Here is a 19,209-nt window from a genome sequence, read left to right as displayed (position 1 = left end):
AGACATAAAGCCCAAATAAAACAATACATTTATAAACATACGGAAACAAACAGCAGGAAGAATATGTGAGTTACAGGTTCCAGTACAATCCACAACAGAGAAAGACTGAATTAATCATCCTCATTTGGAACGTTGAGCTCTTCAGTTCTGTCCTTCATTCAACGCGTTCCCTCCATTCTGAGAGGTTTTTTTAAATTGTTTTGCACCAACACAAAACTCCCTGCACTATCTATGCTCTCTCTCTCTCTCTCTCTCTCTCTCTCTCTCTGCAGCTGTCAGTGGTGATTCAGGGCAGATTATATCTGAGCTGTGGAGATAATCATATCTTTTGGAACCTAATGAGGGGGAAGGGGAGAGAGGACATAGGGATTGGGAGGCAGGACATTAAAGGGTGGAGAGAAACAGGCGAATAAAAGCAGGCAAACCGATGTGGGTCTCCCAGACATGGGAGATATGCCGCTTTGAATACCTGTTCACTTTTACAACCTCACTCGTTGTCATTATCATATCATTCCCATTAGAGTGCAAAAGCAGGATTCTGGAAGTAAAAATGCCATTCATTCTTTCCATAGAGAAATGTATTGATGGTGATAATGTTTAAAGGGGTGGTTGATTATTATTTCACTTTTCTAACTTTAGTTAGTGTGTAATGTTGCTGTTTGAGCATAAACACCATCTGTATTTGAGATATTTGCTTTTAAAGAAATCGTTTTTTAAGGACTACAACAAACGGCTGGTAGGGACTACACAAGCTTCCTCCCGGGTTAGTGACATCACTAATCCTAAAATTGACATAAACCCCGCCCCCAGAACACGATTTATAGATTATCATGACAGAATATGCTAATCAGTGACTAGAAGATAACTACACATAAGCTACATAAATTCATCAACTAACCATTCAGAAATGTTGTCTACATGTTTTCACTTCTTCTTGAGTCTCTCCATCTTTCTGACTTCGGTTTGAACATAAAAGGCTAAAAGTTTTTGAAATTTCCAGTGCATGTCTGTGTGAGGTAAAAGAACAAGAGCTCTTGAAGCTCCGCCCTCTGTGCCGGGAGCAGCAGCTCATTTGCATTTAAAGGGACACACACAAAAGCGGTGCGTTTTTGCTCACCCTCAAAAAGTGACAACTTTAACATGCTATATAAAAATATCTGTGGGGTATTTGGAGCTAAAACGTCACATACACACTCCGGGGACATCAAAGACTTATTTTACACCTTGTGAAAAGGGCATTATACCACCCCTTTAAAGCCTTCAAAACAAAGATACCAGAATCACTTACTTATAATCAATTAATGTAAGTCAACAGTTTTAGTTATTGTGATTTAATTGAGTTCAGATTGTCATATTTTTTGCTCTGACTCAAATGTTGCAATGGAAATATATTACATTTGAGGAAAACAGCTCAGGTTTCTTTAAATAATAATAATAGTAATTTCAAATAATAATATTTTATTAATACACTTATTATTGTATTCATATAGTATCATTGAAACGTTAGTAATATTAAAATATTAACAATATTCATTATTTCTATACACGTAATGAAGTAATCTGCTTTAATATTGTCTTTTTGTTCAGATATTATACACATTTCTCTTTGAATCAAATGTAATTTTGCGATTCATCTCAGCGGTGGTTGTTTTAAACTTTTTCTTGAATCCCTATGGAGAAAATCAATGGGAAAAATGCTTTCGGAATCAAAGCTGCTGAAAAAGTAAACAATCATTTACTCACAGGGCTTTGCAGGAGACTGGAAACACGTTTCTTGAGGCCGCTGGATGGCGTTGACTGCTGGGGAGACTGGACCATTTCTCCTTCCAGACATTCCCCGTCTACAGGGGTGGGAGACCTACTCATCTTCTTTTCCCCAGTGTGGAATAGAGGAGAAGGATAGACAGAAAACAGAGAAAAGGGAAAGGATAGGCAAAGTAGGGCCAGGCGAGATTGCTAGATGGGGGGATTGAACAAAAAAGAAAGAAAATTAATATGTATATAATTCAGTTATAATCTGGAGTTATGGTAATGAAAGATCCCCATCATGCACATCATGGAAGGGTTCTTTTACATATTATGTGCATGAGGACATAATAGTGATGTGCACATATTAATAATAGACACACATGCAAAAGCACACAGGCCGTCCTGCAAATACTAGATAAGTATTTCTGCACACCACACCCAAAGTCATGTGGGGGGCCGCACTAACTGTCATATATACACACACACACAGCACAAGTAGTGCTGACAGCAAGATGTAGCTCTTATGTGCATTAGTAAATGCGATCGATTAGTTTGCTTGTTTAGTCAAGGAAGGTCTATTTAATACATTACATTTAGAGAAATCAGTCTATCACTGTTCCAGGATGCATAACAGATGATTGATGGCACATAATCTAAGACTTTGATCCTGAATATCTTTTATTTCTCCCTCAACATCGTACTCCTATTCACATACTGTAAATAAATGCTCTTTCAGCCTGCACCATAAAATGATGGCAGTGGACTGGAAACATCACCGTGCTTAATCTTACTTTAATCTCCAAGGCAATTATAAGTAAGCAACTGTAAGTTCAATTCTCAAAAGTGTAACCACTTTTGTTTGAAAAGCCCAGCATGGCAGCACTGAATTCGGGATGGAAATACAGTATCGGTCTGTTTGAAAATGATTATTATTGTTGTTATATGGCTATTACAATCAGACTTACACCTCAGCTTTGAACCGGCAGGATGAAAAACCAGGCAAAAAACAATAAATAAAATAAAAACATGGCAGAGACTTGGTGGTGGACTCTTTTGACCAGTAACAAAAACACTTAGCAATCCCTCAAAACACTCTAGAAATCATAAAGCACATAGCAAATCTAGAACATTTTATAGCAAATGTCTTGTTGCTGCCAGAGGAGAATGGCCAGACTGATTACAACCGAGGTCTGCAGAAGAGCATCTCTGAGCGCACAAACCTTGAAGCAGAAGAGCTACAGAAGCAGAAGACACACACACTCCTCTCAGCTAAGAACAGCAAACTGAGGCTACAATTCGCACAGGCTCACCAAAATTGGACAACAGAAGATTGGAAAAACGCTGCCTGGTCTGATGAGTCTCAACAGAATTTGACGTTCACAATGTGAAAGCATGGACCCATCCTGCCTTGTATCAACGGTTCAGGCTGCTGGTGGTGTAATGGTGTGACTGGATATTGTCTTGGCCTCTTAGTACCAACTGAGCATCGTTTAAACGCCACAGCCTACCTATTGAGTATTGTTGCTGACCACGTCCATCCCTTTATGACCGCAGTGAACCCATCTTCTCATGGCTACTTTCAACAGAATAACTCAATGTCACAAAGCTCAAATCATCTCAAACTGGTTTCTTGAACATGACAATGAGGTCACTATTCTCAAATGGCCTCCACGGTCACCAGATCTCAATCCTATAAAGCACCTTTGGGATGTGATGGAACGGGAGATTCCCATCATGGATGTGCAGCCAAGAAATCTGCAGCAACTACATGATGTTATCATGTCGTGTGTGTGTGTGTAAAGGGTGTGGTAAAACAGTAAATATGAATTTTTGTCATCAGTGACACAACAGTTGTGCTGCTTTGTTATTCTTAATGAATAGAAAGTTCAAATGAACTGTGCTTATTTGAAATGGAAATATCTTGTAATTATAAATGTCTTTACTGTCACTTTTGTTCAAATTAATTTATCCTTGCTGAATAAAAGAACAGTAATATGCTCAACTTTTCTATTATAAATGTAATTTAGATTTTTTTTTTTTCATCCAAAATACAACACTGACATCTCCAAAGTGTCTGAGTTAATGCACTAGCAGTCACAGCATCGTGTTTGTTAGTCTGTCAGGGGCTCAGGTGCTCTGGGACCCCTACTGAGAGGTCCTCTCTCTGGGGAGACTGTATAATGAGTGGGGCCCCTTTGGATCCAAACTGGTGCCGCCCTGTCCCTGGATCAGTTTCAAGCACAGTTTTCTACTCGAGTGGATCCAAATTAATCAGGTCCTGCTGCTATAACAGCAAACATCATCAGTCAGCAATTATTTAGTCTTCAACCTACACTTTTTAATCTCAAAAACTTGAACTTTGGCTTCTGCTACAAGCAGGATTTTGATGTCAATCTGAGGAGGGATGAAAGACAAGTACACGTGTCTGTTACTTATTGATCGGTCTGAAACAGAGCTTTCCTGACCGGATGAGGGTTTTCTCCCCCACTGAGAGATCTTAATGCTTGTAGGAAGTGGGGAGAGAGAGAGAGAGAGAGAGAGAGAGAGAGAGAGAGAGAGAGAGAGAGAGAGAGAGAGAGAGAGAGAGAGAGAGAGAGAGAGAGAGAGAGAGAGAGAGAGAGAGAGAGAGAGAGAGAGAGAGAATATGAGGGAGATGTATATGAGGGAGATGTATAATGGTTAAAGTGATGCTGGATTGATTTTAAAAAGGATCTTATAATTAAGTTAATGTGTGGTTCTGGGTGCATTCACTTCTGTATAATGCGCTGAGAAATCAGTGACCCATGCACCAAAAAAAAAGCATGCTTTTTAAAACCAACAATGAATTGGAACATTTTCAGGGAAGAAAAAAAAAAAGCAATTTCTAAGTGAGATTAGCCTTGTTTGGAGTTTTAAAATGGGTGTTGTATACTCTCTGAATTCGTTTCCAATGCAATACTAAATCCACACAGTGAATGGCCTTTTTTGCCATGTTTCAACAAGATTGTGAACAAATTTGTCAAAATTGTTTCCATGATTTTAATGTGGCAACATGAACATCTAAAATGACACTAGTAATACACTCATTTACTTTAACCACAAAAATTACAAAAGAGAGATAAACAGTCAACATTAAAGTGCATGTTACATTACATTTAAATATTTTTTATTTTTATACAAATGTTTCTTTTTAAAAATATTTTAGCCAAGGATATCCCACCCTGGGGATCTGCAGGGGGTTGAGAAGCTAATTAATTAGCTAAATAATAAAGATGCATAATAAAGCAATACATTTGTTACGGAGTTTGTTAATCTTTGTCAGAGTTAGTTACACGAGCAACCAACGAACTGCTGTATTTATATTAAGCAATGTTACAAATAAAATTTTGGATTTTAATAATGTATTAGTAAATGTCAAAATTTACATTAACAAAGATTAATAAATGCTGTAAAAGTGCAGTTCATTATTAGTTCATGTTAACTAATGAAACCTTATTGTAAAGCGTTGCCACCAGATTATCGTTAATTTAGTAGTGTAGTGGAAAAAAGGATAGTCTAAGATCTAAGACTATTCCCCCCACACCCCACCCCACATAATTTAAATAATTCCTTCACCCCTGCAGCTAAACCTCATGGAAACAGCAAATTAAATGAATACATTATGATAATATCCATTAGTTCTTGGTGCACAAAAAGATGATTAAAAGGAAAAGTAGTCAGCCGACCCTAATAAAAAAGGGTCATATCGTCTCGTCTATTTGGCAAACGTATTAGGATTTTAGGACGGCTGTAGATTGAGCAGAGAGGGCCTGTGCCACCCTCTCTTTCTCTCTAGGGCTTATATTCCAGGGGGGAAGACTCCCGTGTCACGCCCACTTCTTCTACAGCAAAACAACACCCAGTTTGAACTGCTATGAGAGGGAGTAGACGTGCATCAGCTGGTGACAAAAGCACCATCTTAACTGTTAAAAGAAATGATACTAGAAATGCTGCTTTCTTGTAAAAAAGGCATTTATGCATTCATTAATTTATAAAGCATTATGAACCGTGCTGTGTCGAATGTTTTGTGCAGTAGCGGATGCTCGCGCGGCAGGGCCTGTACGCGGCTGCCTAGCAACAACACGAGCCCCGCTGCATCATCAGCACCAGCAGCGCGAGGCTCAGCCTCCGGGCATCAGTACAAGAGCCCACTGAGAAAATTAAACAATTTTGAAGGGAGCATGACATGTCACAGAGCTCAATCGCATATCAAAACGCAGCACAAATTACATAAGCGTGCTTGAATTACTCCAATACTTTAAAAAAAAAAAGAAGGAAAAAAAAGACGGATTACCGGGTGAAGAAAACAGATTTCCAGTTAACGCGAAACTCCCAATATTATGGCGCCTGAAAGCTGAAGCGTAATGAAATAATGAAAACAAAGCTCCGAGGCGTCTGATTAATGAAATACAATATCGTTTACTTAATATTCAGATTACATCACAAACAACCGTCTTTAAACTATAGTCTTAACACATTCTGGTTCCATTTTCTTTAATGCCAAGTGTTTAACCTCTATAGCCTACTGTTCCCGATTATGGTGTTAAAATGTAACTTGTAATATATTCGTGCAATCATACAATATCATGGCAGTCCAGCATCACGGCCACCGTGATGGATGCGTGGGGTCCAAAATTCCTCCATACACAAGTTCAAGCACTATTGATTAAATCCCAGGAAATCTCAACTATTGACTGAAATAGTGATGGAGAAATTAATCGAGGCAAGAGATGCTTACCTTACAACATCCTCTCCTCTTTGTCCTTTACGCACAGTCGCCCTATGAATCTACACTGCAATGAGACAAAACAGCCGCGTGCACCAAGCAATCGAGAATTAGTCTAGTTTTCCAGTATGAATGGTATTGTTTTGGGTCTGTGTTTTCCCAGACCTTCGCAACCCCTCTGTTTTTGACGTTTATTGCAGGCTGGACCAGCCCACGACCACGCCTGCCAGATTCATGACCTCCTCACTGTCTACATCCAGATCCCGCTCGTATTTTTTACGAGAACCTTGAGTTTGTTCGCCTCAAGTGGAAAAATACTAGCACATGTATATAAAACGAAAAGAGCAGGACGGTTTTTTCCCCACCGCAGAGCATTTAATATCGTGGATTTGTCGGGATCACATATTATTTATTCTGGATGTCTTTCCCTGCTAAATGATGCAGCTGTGTCTTAAAGACGCGGCCACTGGCTCCACCTGCTGGTGTTTTCTGGTATTAAAGGGATAGTTCACCCAAAAATTCAAATTCTGTCATCATTTACTCACCCTCATGTTGTTTCAAACCTGTTCTTCTGATGAACAAAAAAGATGATATTTTGAAGAATGTTGGTAACCAGACAGTAAGATAGGAACAACATGAGGGTGAGTGATGGATTATTATTTTATTTATTTTTTACTATCCCATGAGGCCACGGGAGAGGATTTATGAATGGCAATGAAGCAACGCAACGGGTTTAGAATTGTTGCATTATTCTAAATAAATAGATTGAGATTCACAAATATGAATCAAATTCACAAATAAATTAACATCCAACGTGCTACTATAGGTCTGTGGATTGTGGCCGTTGTCTGATTGGCTAATTTATGGGATGAATATAGTATCAAAATGATTAACGTGCAAGCACTATAATGCATGAACTTGATAAAGGTTGCAGATATGTTTTACTATCTACAACCTAATGCCTTTTAACTTGCTTGTGTAAAATTCAAAATTGAACGAATGTGTTGCAATTTGTACAAGATACATTTTTGTGAATACAAATGTTTTCTTTTGTATTAGTTTATCATAATTTGCGCATGCAACAAAGAAGATGTGCATTTGTGGATCAGGTGACACGCATGCATTCATTGACTCTTTCTGAGTCAATCTCATTTGATTCATTTGGATTTTGAGACTTTCATTTCGCCGATTTAGCCTTGCACGATCCACACACAGCTGTCTGAGAAAACCTGCTACCACTAGATGGCAGTAGCACCAAATTTTGTACACAATATAGGCCTACCTTATTAATGAAGCATACTTTGTAGAGGCAAACCTTTTTTTACAGTCTGAGGCAAACAGATTATGAACAACACCCACAGAGTGAGTGAGTGAGTGAGTGAGTGAGTGTGAGTGTGTGTGTGTGTGTGTGTGTGTGTGTGTGTGTGTGTGTGTGTGTGTGTGTGTGTGTGTGTGTGGCTTACTTAAATTTGTCCACGAAAATGTTTAATTGACATACAGTACATGTCACATTAAATAAAATATCACATGTGACATAATTTTACATCCATTTAATTCTGCTTACACAAGGATTGCATCATTAGGCTACTTGATTTTAACTAGTTTTCAAATATTTTCATCGTTACAGCAAATACATGGTTGCGCAAATTAACTTTCAAGCACACTTTTAATAAACCTGATTAAAATAAATAAAACAATCTCCTTATTTGTTGCATTGTTATTATTTTTCTGTAACTCTGACTACATGTGCTGAAAAAAATGGAAATATTTCATAAAAACCTTTAATATTGCACAATATTAATATTAAATAAATGCACAGAAAATATTTTAAAAATCATTAAGCTGTAATTTATGTGAAAAGAAAACATTTGTATTCACAAAAAATGTCTCTATTTGTACAAATTGCTACACATTCATTCAATTTTGAATTTTACACGCACAAGTTGAAAGGCATTTGGTTGTAGATAAAACATATCTGCAACCTTTATCAAGTTCATGCATTATAGTGCTTGCACGTGTTAATCATTTTGATACTATATTCATCCCATTCTAATTTGCATATTCATCAAACTGCATATACTAAATGAGGCAAGGTTGTAGGGTTACATACAGCTTTTTAAAGCATGAAGAATTTTTCTTCAAGAAAAAAGCGTTTAAATTTGTAATTTTTGTGATCAAAGATGAGTTTTAAGGGATAAAATTGACTACAGGGGGATTTTAAATCAAATAAAATAAAAATAATTAGCTAGGTTAGCCGATCGCTATCAGTTTGTGCTGCCATTAACAATTTTTCCCCGCATAGGAGTATTATATGGAACAATCAGAATGTGCTGCGTTGAAAAAAACTATCTTTATTAAGGATTGGGTTGACAAAAGGTGTTATTTTTGTTTTGTTGAAGGACGGCAGCTTTTATTCCTACAATGAATTTATCAACCTTTTTGCAGTGGATTCCTCACATAAAGTTTATAACTTATTAATTCTATTTCACCTAAACTTTTGCTTAGGTCATACTGTAGCTACAGAGTATCCGTTTGTGAAATGCCCCAGTTGTCTATTGGAGGTTTGGAGCTTTCCAATGTCAAATGTAACAATTTTTGGATTAGAAGATTTCTTATTAGGAAGATCAGCTGTCATCCCAAAGCTTTTTTCAAATGGAAATTAAATTATCCTTCTCTTTCTACCATTAATATATGGACTGGCATTAATAAGTTTCTGTTACCTAACAAGTGGAAAAAGCTTCACTTTAAAATTCTTCATAATTACTATCCCTGTAACTCTCTTCTTTCTAAGTTTAAGTTAGACATCTCTTCACACTGCACATTCTGTAATTCTAATCTTGAAACAATACCACATTTGTTTTTTGAATGCGATTATGCAAAGGAGTTCTGGAAAAAGTAGCCTGGATAATTTTTTCTGCTTATTACAAACTCTTTACTTTTGAGGTTGTGAATGTGCTGTTTTTGATTTGGGACTCCGGGTCAAAGGAAATGGATGACCAATTAAAACTGCTTACTTTATGTGGCGAGTTTTATCTTCATAAGTCTAAAGTAACTGATTCTAAGCCCATTTTTAGACTTTTTTGTGTTGATTTAAAATTATTTTATGACTCTGTTTATCAGCTTAAGAAAGCTGCTAAACCTTCTTTGTTGCTCAAAGAAATTATGGTTTCATTATAAATGACTTCCTGATTTTCTGAAGATTATTATTTATTTATGTATTCCCAATGTTATTTATTTCTAATTACTTGTATTCATTTTTTGTATTTGTAGTTTCTATGAATGTTTTGTGAATTGTTATTTTTTAGTAGACTATCCCTTATCTACTGCCTTGCTTTACTGTCTTATTTTTATTTTATTTTATTTGTTGTGCTTGATACTGTATCCCCTGTGCTTTTTGTTCAATGAAAAAAAAAAAAAAGGCAAAAAAAAAAAAATTTCTCAAACAATCAGATGCAATGAGACCCGTTTCCTGTTTGTTCATGTGACATTCTGCATAAAGCCTAGAGGATTCATTTTCACCATTTAAAAAGTTCAAAATGGGGAATAAAAGTATAGATTTGTAATTATGCATAATTGTATGTCATAAAAAAAAAAACTTTTCTTTTGACATCAGTCAATGAAAAAAACAACTCATTACAAAGCTGAAACAACACTTTTAAAATGGAAAACAGGTTAATCAAGTAAAAAAGTGCAAAAGAGATTAAGGAAACTAAAGTGCGTAGACTTGATTTTTACAGCTTTTTTGCAGAAATGTTTTTTAGCTATATAAAATCAACATGCAAAGACATTTTCTAAGATAATATTGAACCTTGTTAGTCATTGACAAATGCCTTTTAACCTTGATGTTGAAAAATTGTAATAATGATTAAAACGCATTAATTAGCATTTACAATTTATTCATGTTTGTAAACCATAAAGCAGCAGAAAAGACTCAAAATAAACTTTATAGAGATTTTCCTCCCATAATTAATGGAGTTTACATTTATGAAAAAATAAATAATCCAACAAAATAAAGTCTCATGAGAGCTCAGCATCAGTCAACTATCCAACTCATCTTGGCTGACATTTCAAATATTTTAGTAATATTAGTGATAAAGGGCACAAATAGCATGAAGTGAAGATCTTGAAGACACATATAGATGTGAGTGATTCAAAGCACCAAAAGAAGGCACTAAGACGAGAGTGTACTCGTTACCACCGATTGTTCTGAGCCGACCTGAACAATGTACATTGGTACGACACACTGTACTGTCATGTTGTTGAGATCAATGTCATCGTCCGCTCCTGTCGCCATGGTGACCAGTGGGGCAGCCAAGCTCACGTCCTCGGAAAGAAAGGGATTCAACTCCAGGGCCTGAGGAGATCGAGGCGAACCATACAGTGATAGAGAGATTTCAGAGGAAAAAAGAAGAAATAATAAATGTTTTTTGAGCAGCAAATCAGCATATTAGAATGATTTCTGAAGGATCATGAGACTGAAGACTGGATTAATTATGCTTAAAACAACTTTCTTCTCCAATATATTCAACTAGAAAACTGTAATATTTTATTATACAATATTACCAGAGTTGGGGAAGCTACTCTGAAACTGTAGTTTGACAAGCTACAAAAGTAGTTGGGATACAGTCAAGCTACTCTTTTGAAAAAGTAAAACTACTTAGATTTTTTTTTTTTTTTACAGTGACATTGTGCATTACAAACAACTGAATAATTGTTAATGAAGAACGATTCTTTTTCGATTGACCGATGCTTTGCCAAAGCAATGGTGCCAAACACACCGTCGTTATAAAACTGTGGCGGGACAGATTAAACAGATTTAGGTCATCATAAAATCAGAAATAGACATTTGATATAGAGTGCAATAAAGCAGGACAATTAATTTAAAAAGGCTATGATTCACCTGTAAATGCACAGACAGTGTTTTTAATCTTTGGCTTGCATATTCATAACTAGCTCACTGGAAAAGCTACACCGCTTTAAAAGCAACTTAGCTCCTGTCAAGCTACTGAAAATGTAGTTTAGTAGCATTGCCACTTGCTGTTAGCTACTCCCCAACACTGAATATTACAGATTAACTGTATTTTTGATCCAACATACACAGCCTTGGTGGCCAAGAGAGAGAGGGGAACAAAAACATCCAAACTTTTGAATGTTAGTGTGACATCTGATTGAAAGCATTTACTTAAAACACATTTTACACACTTCTAGAACATTTCTTCAGTGAACTCACATCCTCCATGCTCCAGAGATCAGAAGAGTCACTCTCCATGCTTGAGTAGTTGATTCCAGTGTCCAGGAAAACATTTGCATTCCCATTTCCCTGCCACACACACACACACACGAATGGTCTTGTAATATCTTCTAGGACAAAAGGGAATGGCGTGGGGCTTGACTCACAGTGGCAGAGGTGTGATTGAGGACCGCTGAGAGGAGCCGGATGTACTCCGTTGCAGCCTTCAGCATGTCCACTTTACTGGGCTTTCGATCTCGCGGCATCACTGGCACAATACGGCGAAGGTACGAGAACATGCTGTTCAGGCTCCTCACCTGAGTGGAGCAACAGATGACACCATTAACAGGCAAAATTTCACAACATCTTTGACTGAACCAAAGAAATAACACGAAAATGGAGCTGAGGAAAAAACTGGTCTCACAATGCTTTTGGGAAACACAGCCCTGATGAATACAATATAGGGTAGATTAAGACCAGTATTTTGGTTTTTAAGGAAGTTACCCAATAGTGAAAATTCCATAATTTATTCACCCTTCCATTCCAAACCCATTCTACTACATGCTTTTTTTTTTTTTTTTACAAAATATAATGACTTGAAAACACAGAAATGCTTTACTGTAGCCCAGCATCATAGTGAACGGCCATCATGGACTAATTAAAGTGAATGTGTCAATACATTAGATCAACTGAGAAAGTCAGCTAGTCTCTCTAATTAGGCTATAAATTTTGGAAAATTTACATAATTGCAAATTGTATATTTGGAATCCTGAGAGCTTCCATTCAGAGAGAGTAGGCTTAACAAAGGAAACAAGTATGCATTACAGCTTAAAAAGTACATGGTCATTAGTCTTAAAGTCCCGCTGTAATTTTATCCTTTAAAAATCATCTTTGATCACTAAAATGTCATATTAAAAAAAAAAAAAAAAAAAAAAAAAAAATTCCTTGAAATTGTTTCTTCATGCCTTAAAATAGCTTGAATGTAACTCTACACTCTTGCCTCATTTAGTATATGTGGTTCTATGAATATGCAAATTAGCCACACCTCCACCCACTCGTTGACGTGATTGGTTACAAGGTAGTTTGTGACGTAAGAAACACCAGCAATTTCAAACCGTGTTTTTGAGACTGTCTTTGGTTCACTGCAGTTTTAAGGAGAAAATACTCAGCAATGGTGTTGACTTATGAATTTGCACATGGTTTGTATTAACCCTTAAACAGGCAAGAGTGGAAGATAAGCAAAAAATCATTTCATGTCATTTTTTATATCATCTGGACTTAAGTAAAACATATACAAAAGAATTTTTGAAATATTTGATACGTTTTGGATTTTATGAGTTGTGACTCCCAGTTCACGTTGCCTGATTAGAGTATAAAAAAAGGACCAAGTCATTAATCTGTTAACTGTTACTGGCCCACTTGTCACTGCATGTTTAAAAAAATTATATCCTATACTTCACCTGATCTAATGTTGACATTATTATATATCATTCGAAAGCTTACGAACTTCAGATTCAGCCTGTGAAAACCGTTTTGAAATCGGACCTTGCATTACCATAAAAATGGTACTTTAACCCCTTAACTCTCACCCCCCTTTTTGAGAATGGGCATTAAAATGCACTATTCAAACTTAAATGGTTGTAATTCAAGAATGCTTTTGGGTAGACCTAAGTTTGGTCTTGTTTTAAAGAAAACACTCAGCAGATTATTGCTGAAGTGAAAGCACTTAAAAAAAAAAAATTAAAGTATGGAAAAGTTATGGAAGTTTAAATTTACAGTAAATCAAATATACTGTACTTAATATTCTTTTATATAAAATATATTTTACAAATATTTTTTACTCTAAAATTAATATAAAAATCAAAGCCATATATCTAACCAAGTTGTGTTCCAAATTTGAAGTTGATATCACAAACCCATTAGCCTGGCAAGCCAGACCTACATTAAGATGTTAGGTCTGGCAACTCACCATAGACACGGCTCAATCCGAGGGGCGGGATAAACGGCTGTCTTTCAAATTCCCTCTGCACACAATAGGACAGCGCTACAACCAACCAGAGCGTTTTCCCAACAGCGGAGCTAACGTTAGTTGATAGATTCAACTTTTGAATCTGGCCGGCAAAACTACGAACACATCTTCCTTTTTTAAAGAATGACTTAAGTGCCGTTCTTTGCTCTTTTCTCAAAGAAAAACTTAACTCCAAGTCCTCCAGAGTCGCGGACAAAGCCGATTTGAAAGACTGTTCACCAGCAGCAGCAACTCTTCTTTGTTTTCAAGTGGCAGGTAACCGTTGCAACTCTGTCGTTATTATGTTAAGCCCGCCCCGCCTACTCTATACACGACGTGATTGGCCTGACCCAATTTAGGTTTTTGCAGCTCGAAAGTCAACGGAGAGTTGCTAGACTGCAAAATACATTTTGCTGCCGCTAGGGTGCGTCTAGATTTCTAGGCTACAAACCCATGAGATTTTGTTTAGGCGTAATACCAAAAATAGCCACTGGGTGACATACATTCCATTGAATTTAATTGTATGCATTCAGCCATAACAAATGAATACATTTCTGTCCAAATATCACTTCTGTCACAAAATATCGAACCTTGAGACTCAGACCTTTCTGACAATATTTTGTCAAGATTAGAAAAGGTTTTGATCATAAATTATGAAACATGATTACGCCCAAAAGGGGTGGAGCCAGATAAAAGAATTTAGAGTACCGTTTCTATGGTAACGCAACATCCAATTTCAAAACGGGTGCCATGTTGGATTTAGGTCAGGCTGACTAATTTATCACAAAAAACTTGAAGCAAATCATGTGACCATCATACTCAAGACAGACCAGGCTGTGATAAATGATAAAAGGATTTGATGAAAAAAAATAATCATTCTTATGCCCCAAAAAAAGAGAATAAAAGCTATGTGACTCCCAGGTCACGTTGCCGTTTTTGAAAATACCACATAGACATAAACAACATTAAAAGCTTGATTTTCACCAGGGGAACTTTAAGACCTGCCATTTGAACATTTATTTCTGTCAAAGCTGTAGTTATTAAAATAAAAATGCATTTTCTGAAATGCCAAAGAAGCCGGAGAACAGTGTTCCAGCAGAAGCAGGAAGGCCTTTATTACACCATCACTGGCCCTGAGATTTTGAACAGCAAATCTTTCAGCAAGTCAATTAGAAATCTAAAAAAAGAAGGAAAAAAGAACTGCAATCTTTCTGCAAAGCCATTAAAAAAACAAAAAAAAAACAAAAAAAAACAACGAGGTTAACAAAAGGATTGAAAGAAGTCTGCATGGTTAGCATGCATTTTGATTGAAACAAATGGATTTTGTCTTTCTCTTTTGTTAGGCTACGGTTTACTTAATATTAAAACCGGAAACTTGCTAAGATGATTTTACTGCACCAGGAAAGACTAGTCTTAAAAAGATGACAATCCATCACAAAGGATAAAATAAAAACACTACAATATGTATTGTAATATCCATTCAGCCCTTTTTCACAAATTCCAAGTATAAGCTATTTTAGTTGTGCTTGCCTTGCACCCTAAAGTTATAGTGTACTTGGAGCCATTACCATGGAAAGAGTCAGTGAAGAGCATATGATGAAATGTGACTTGTGAAGGAATATTTTTGACCTACGGTAGCTTATTTTTCAGTCAAGCTGTAAATGGAAACATTATGCAAAAAGGGCAAAACATTTATTTTTACCATTACTTTTTGCAAGTCTGTCGATTTATTCGAGAAACGTTTAAAATGAAGTTTCCATCACAGAATGGCATCAAGTACAACAGCACCGTAACTTAGAGAACTAATTAACTAATGTAAACCTGCAGCGCTTCACTCGCCAAAAGAGGGCAGCAATGTACAAATGCTGGAAACAAATTATGCTTGCTGTCGTGAACTTTGCAAACACTCACCCGCAGTCTCTCCTTTGCGTTTGCAAGCTGTCGTCTCTTAACAGCTTTATCTCGGTCCTCCGTATCGAGGTACTGGCCGTCGTCCAAACGGACAAATTTACCAATATTCACGTGAACGGGAAGTGAAGGTTCAGCGCTCTCGCACAACAAAATGTCGCCCATAAGCTCGCGCTCTGGGACTTTCATGAGACCCACTATGGACCTGAACTTCTTACCGGTCATTTCAATTGACATTCGTGTATTTTCTTTAAAATACTAAATGAGAAAATTGCTCAGCAGGCCTATAGTCTAAAATAACACAGGTAAAGCGAATGATATGTTTGGAAAGAAAACATAATTGTAATTGATCATACTGTAGAATCTATTGGTCTAGAAGTTGGTCAAATGACTCATTAAAAATCTAATTCTAACTGATAGCACCTGTGCGACAGCCTCCAGCCTGATTGATGTAGATTAGGTGCTTTTCAGGCTTCACCGCTAGATGGCAGTGCAGGGTATTATCTCTTGAGTCTGCATGAAAAGTCATTTTACCCTGAATCCTTTCCAAAACGACTGATGTGTTCTTACTCTGCTGGCAGTAATGTTGATATCCTAATATATATATATATATATAATTTTTTTTTTTTTTTAATTGAATGGGACGACTGGGATAGTTGCCACGTGGGGAAGTTCAGTTGTCACAAGAACTGTTGCCTAAACTTCACTTGCATACACGAAGATTGAATTGCCATCCCGTCTTACACATTTTAGCTTCTCCTTTGTTTCAAACTTTCAACAACAGTGTTTCAATTTTCATTAAACAACAGCAACAACAATGGATAAGCTGTTCATGTCTGTCAGGTCACGTTTTTGTAGCATACCAAAATACAAGCATGAATGCACTGCAGCAGATTGCATTTGCATAAACATTGCATGATCATTCATATTATTTTGTTGTTGCATTTCTTCCCTTTCAGTAGATACTACTTCAGATCCATCCCCCCACTTCTTGACTCAGTGAAACTGTACAACATAATTGTCACTGGTCATAAACATATTCACTGAGAATAATTACACACTTACACATACGCTCATTAGTCTGAGCGAGTGGCATTGTACTGAACACATACTGTCTATCACCTTTCTTTTGTAAGAAATCATCCTTTATGAACCAGTTGGAAGTGGAAATGCATCATACTGGTGAGTCATTTGTCTGCATTACTTAATTATATGCTTTTTAAAACAATATCCTTTTTCAGAGAGAAGATGTATAAAAACGCAGATTAAACATAAAATATTCCTAGCAAAATTCAATAATAAATAACTAATGTCTGAAAATAATCCAATGTAAACATCCTGTTCATCTTCATTACTTCCTTGTTAAATCATAAAACCACAACTAACTTTTATGAATTGATAACCTAACGACGCATCACATAATCACCAGATTGAGAGTGGATAAAGTTGTCCTGTTCTTATCGGTCTTACAACATACAGTCTGACATAACCGTTCTGTAATAGATTTGATTCAGTGTATTATTTGCTGTTTTCCCCCATGACAAAGAACTCTTATCACACTTCTTTTGAACATAAAATGAAATAAAAAAGAAGCAAACAATGTCTCTAACTCAGTCTTCTGGACAGTAATCAGTAACTATCTCCGTAATTCACAACTATAATGGCCTAATATCCTACTTTCCAATGCCTTGGATACAATTGTGAAAGACATCAAATTGATTTATATATATATATATATATATATATATATATATATATATATAAACAAGAAGAAGAAGTGTTATGAAAACATTCATCACAGAAGACTTTCATATGTTAATTCGTTTCAGCAAGTAAAGATACCTTTACCCCAGTTTACAGCTTGATCATGCAAGAGACTGTAGTTGCCCTCACAATAATGATTTTGAGAACAACTGAGGCACAATTGTGGGTTTGGAATCTGATCAGCTGCTGTCTTACATTAATGTGCCTGTGGGATGTCAGGAACTCAATTCATGCTCATCTGATAACAGGGGACCAGCTCTCTCCAAAGACATTCTGTGAATTCAATCGTACTAACCCAAATAAGTAGTGTTGCAGGTATTTCAAAAGTGAGCTTCAGTGAAAGGAGGAGTACTAACAACACTAGTCGCTTGAAAAACGAATTTCTTTTGTAACACTCTTGTTGCTTTTTAGTTTTTTTTTATTTTTTTTTATTTTTTTTTACATCTCATATACTACAGTGACATAATGTTGTCAACGTATATGCAATTATAAATATTCTAATTAGAATCTGCCAACAAATACCATTACTGTTTTTTAGACTGTAAAAGATGGTCACATGTTTTTTTTTAACAGTGATTTCTGACCTTCTGAACTCTCTCTAGTTCATATCACGTCTGAGCTATATGGAAAACATCTTTTAGACTCCCAAATGTGTAGGGGGACAAATCCAAAGTTTGAAGTCAAGACACTGTTTCTAAAGAAGTCATAATGAAACCCTTCCTGTGTGTGTCATACAAGGAGACGTGCCAAGTTGCACATATAGTTCTAGGTTGTGTCATACAGACAAAATGAACTAATTCAGATGAAGAGCACTTACTCTTGCTGCAACCTAGACTCCTTTATTCTACATAAAAACATCATCCCATTATGCTGTTTAACCAGAGCTTTCACTGACAAATGATCTTGAATTACAGTAAATTGCAATTTTTAATCATGTCTTTTTTGATGCATGACTTCATTAAAAAATGAAGACATATGTTAGCCTACAAAAAAAAAGATAAAAAAAAAAAAAAAAGATAGAATTATCATTTTATTATATCATAAATTATGCTGGGATTGGCTGAGAGTCTGGGTGGGGGTGTCCCAGAGTCTGTAAAGTTTGACACGCCTTCTTTGCGGCCAATCAGCAGCAAGAATCTCAGTGACGTAAAACTACTCAAATTACTAGTGTGAAGTGGGTGGAATTAATAGTGACATCACTTTGCATCATCATCATCGTACCGGATAGCGCAAGTCCAAGAAAGAGTTTGAGAAACTTGAAGAACATGAGCTCGCACTCAAAGTGACTTTCAATCAGTTCAGATCACATTCAACACACTTAAGAAGTTTAAGACACCCCGAGCTGACAGAAGACGATGATCGCCTCTCATTTACTGGCATACTACTTCACTGAGCTTCATCATGACCACGTCCAGAAAGTAAGTAGCCTACTACTGTAGCCGGCTTGCGCTAAATCGACATCTCACATTGTATATTGACTTAATCAGGCGGATGGATGAGTGAAGATCATTATCACTCAGTTACAATGTTCGTTTGTTGGTTTTTAATGTAAGTCGTTCACATCCTCTCGCATCTACTACACGTGTGTGTGACAGCGAGGTCAGCGTTACATCACTTGACACAAGATAATTTCACGATCCTAACAGGCTTTGAGATCCTGTAGTTTATTGAATATTCCGTTAGGCCTATATTGATTTCCTTTTCTAAATTTCCCCCACATCGAGTATTTCCACGAGTTCCGTGCGTCAGTAGCAAAACGTCAGTTTCCGCATTTTTGAAGTATGAAGAGTAACGTTACGTAGTTTG

General features: G+C 36.5%; 3 protein-coding genes across 9 annotated transcripts in view; 1 reads left to right on the top strand and 2 right to left on the bottom strand.

Annotated features, from left to right (window-relative positions):
- The window catches only part of add2 (adducin 2 (beta)), a 28,081-nt gene extending 21,168 nt beyond the window's left edge, over nucleotides 1-6,913 (bottom strand). For 2 of the 7 annotated variants that reach the window (XM_079872047.1, XM_079872049.1), the window contains exon 1: nucleotides 42-288. Coding sequence is in view for 3 of the 7 variants with exons in the window: in XM_079872045.1 (XP_079728171.1) it covers nucleotides 1,744-1,866 (123 nt within the window). In the remaining 4 variants the exon portion in view is untranslated. Of the gene's footprint in view, nucleotides 1-41; nucleotides 289-1,743; nucleotides 1,957-6,505 lie in introns of those variants that run through there. The other 5 variants (XM_079872048.1, XM_079872050.1, XM_079872045.1 and 2 more) reach the window with 4 other exon arrangements.
- Nucleotides 6,914-10,374: 3,461 nt separating this feature from the next.
- figla (folliculogenesis specific bHLH transcription factor) lies at nucleotides 10,375-15,976 on the bottom strand. The gene is made up of 4 exons (XM_079873080.1): nucleotides 15,643-15,976; nucleotides 11,891-12,040; nucleotides 11,724-11,813; nucleotides 10,375-10,847 (listed from the first exon to the last, which is right to left on the bottom strand). Exons 1-4 carry the CDS (start codon nucleotides 15,874-15,876, stop codon nucleotides 10,665-10,667), a joined length of 657 nt encoding a protein of 218 aa, XP_079729206.1. The 5' UTR covers nucleotides 15,877-15,976; the 3' UTR covers nucleotides 10,375-10,664.
- Nucleotides 15,977-18,592: 2,616 nt separating this feature from the next.
- Nucleotides 18,593-19,209, top strand: part of hk2 (hexokinase 2) — a 64,274-nt gene continuing 63,657 nt past the window's right edge. The window contains exon 1 of the mRNA XM_079872005.1: nucleotides 18,593-18,821. Coding sequence (XP_079728131.1) covers nucleotides 18,759-18,821 — 63 coding nt within the window. The 5' untranslated portion in view covers nucleotides 18,593-18,758. The remainder of the gene's footprint in view (nucleotides 18,822-19,209) is intronic.

Source organism: Squalius cephalus (assembly GCF_949319135.1).
Source record: "Squalius cephalus genome assembly, chromosome: 5".
Classification (NCBI taxonomy): Eukaryota; Metazoa; Chordata; class Actinopteri; order Cypriniformes; family Leuciscidae; genus Squalius; species Squalius cephalus.
The sequence above is the reverse complement of the archived record's forward strand: the minus strand, read 5'-3'. Positions and strand labels throughout refer to the sequence as shown.

What these genes read in the sequence shown, in the direction of transcription:
- figla (XM_079873080.1), bottom strand. Translation starts at nt 15,876, where the DNA reads ATGTCAATTGAAATGACCGGTAAGAAGTTCAGGTCCATAGTGGGTCTC. An exon ending in TCAATCACACCTCTGCCACT is followed by an intron (nt 11,814 to 11,890) that starts GTGAGTCAAGCC and finishes TGTGTGTGGCAG; the next exon opens with GGAAATGGGAATGCAAATGT. An exon ending in ATCTCTGGAGCATGGAGGAT is followed by an intron (nt 10,848 to 11,723) that starts GTGAGTTCACTG and finishes CGATCTCCTCAG; the next exon opens with GCCCTGGAGTTGAATCCCTT.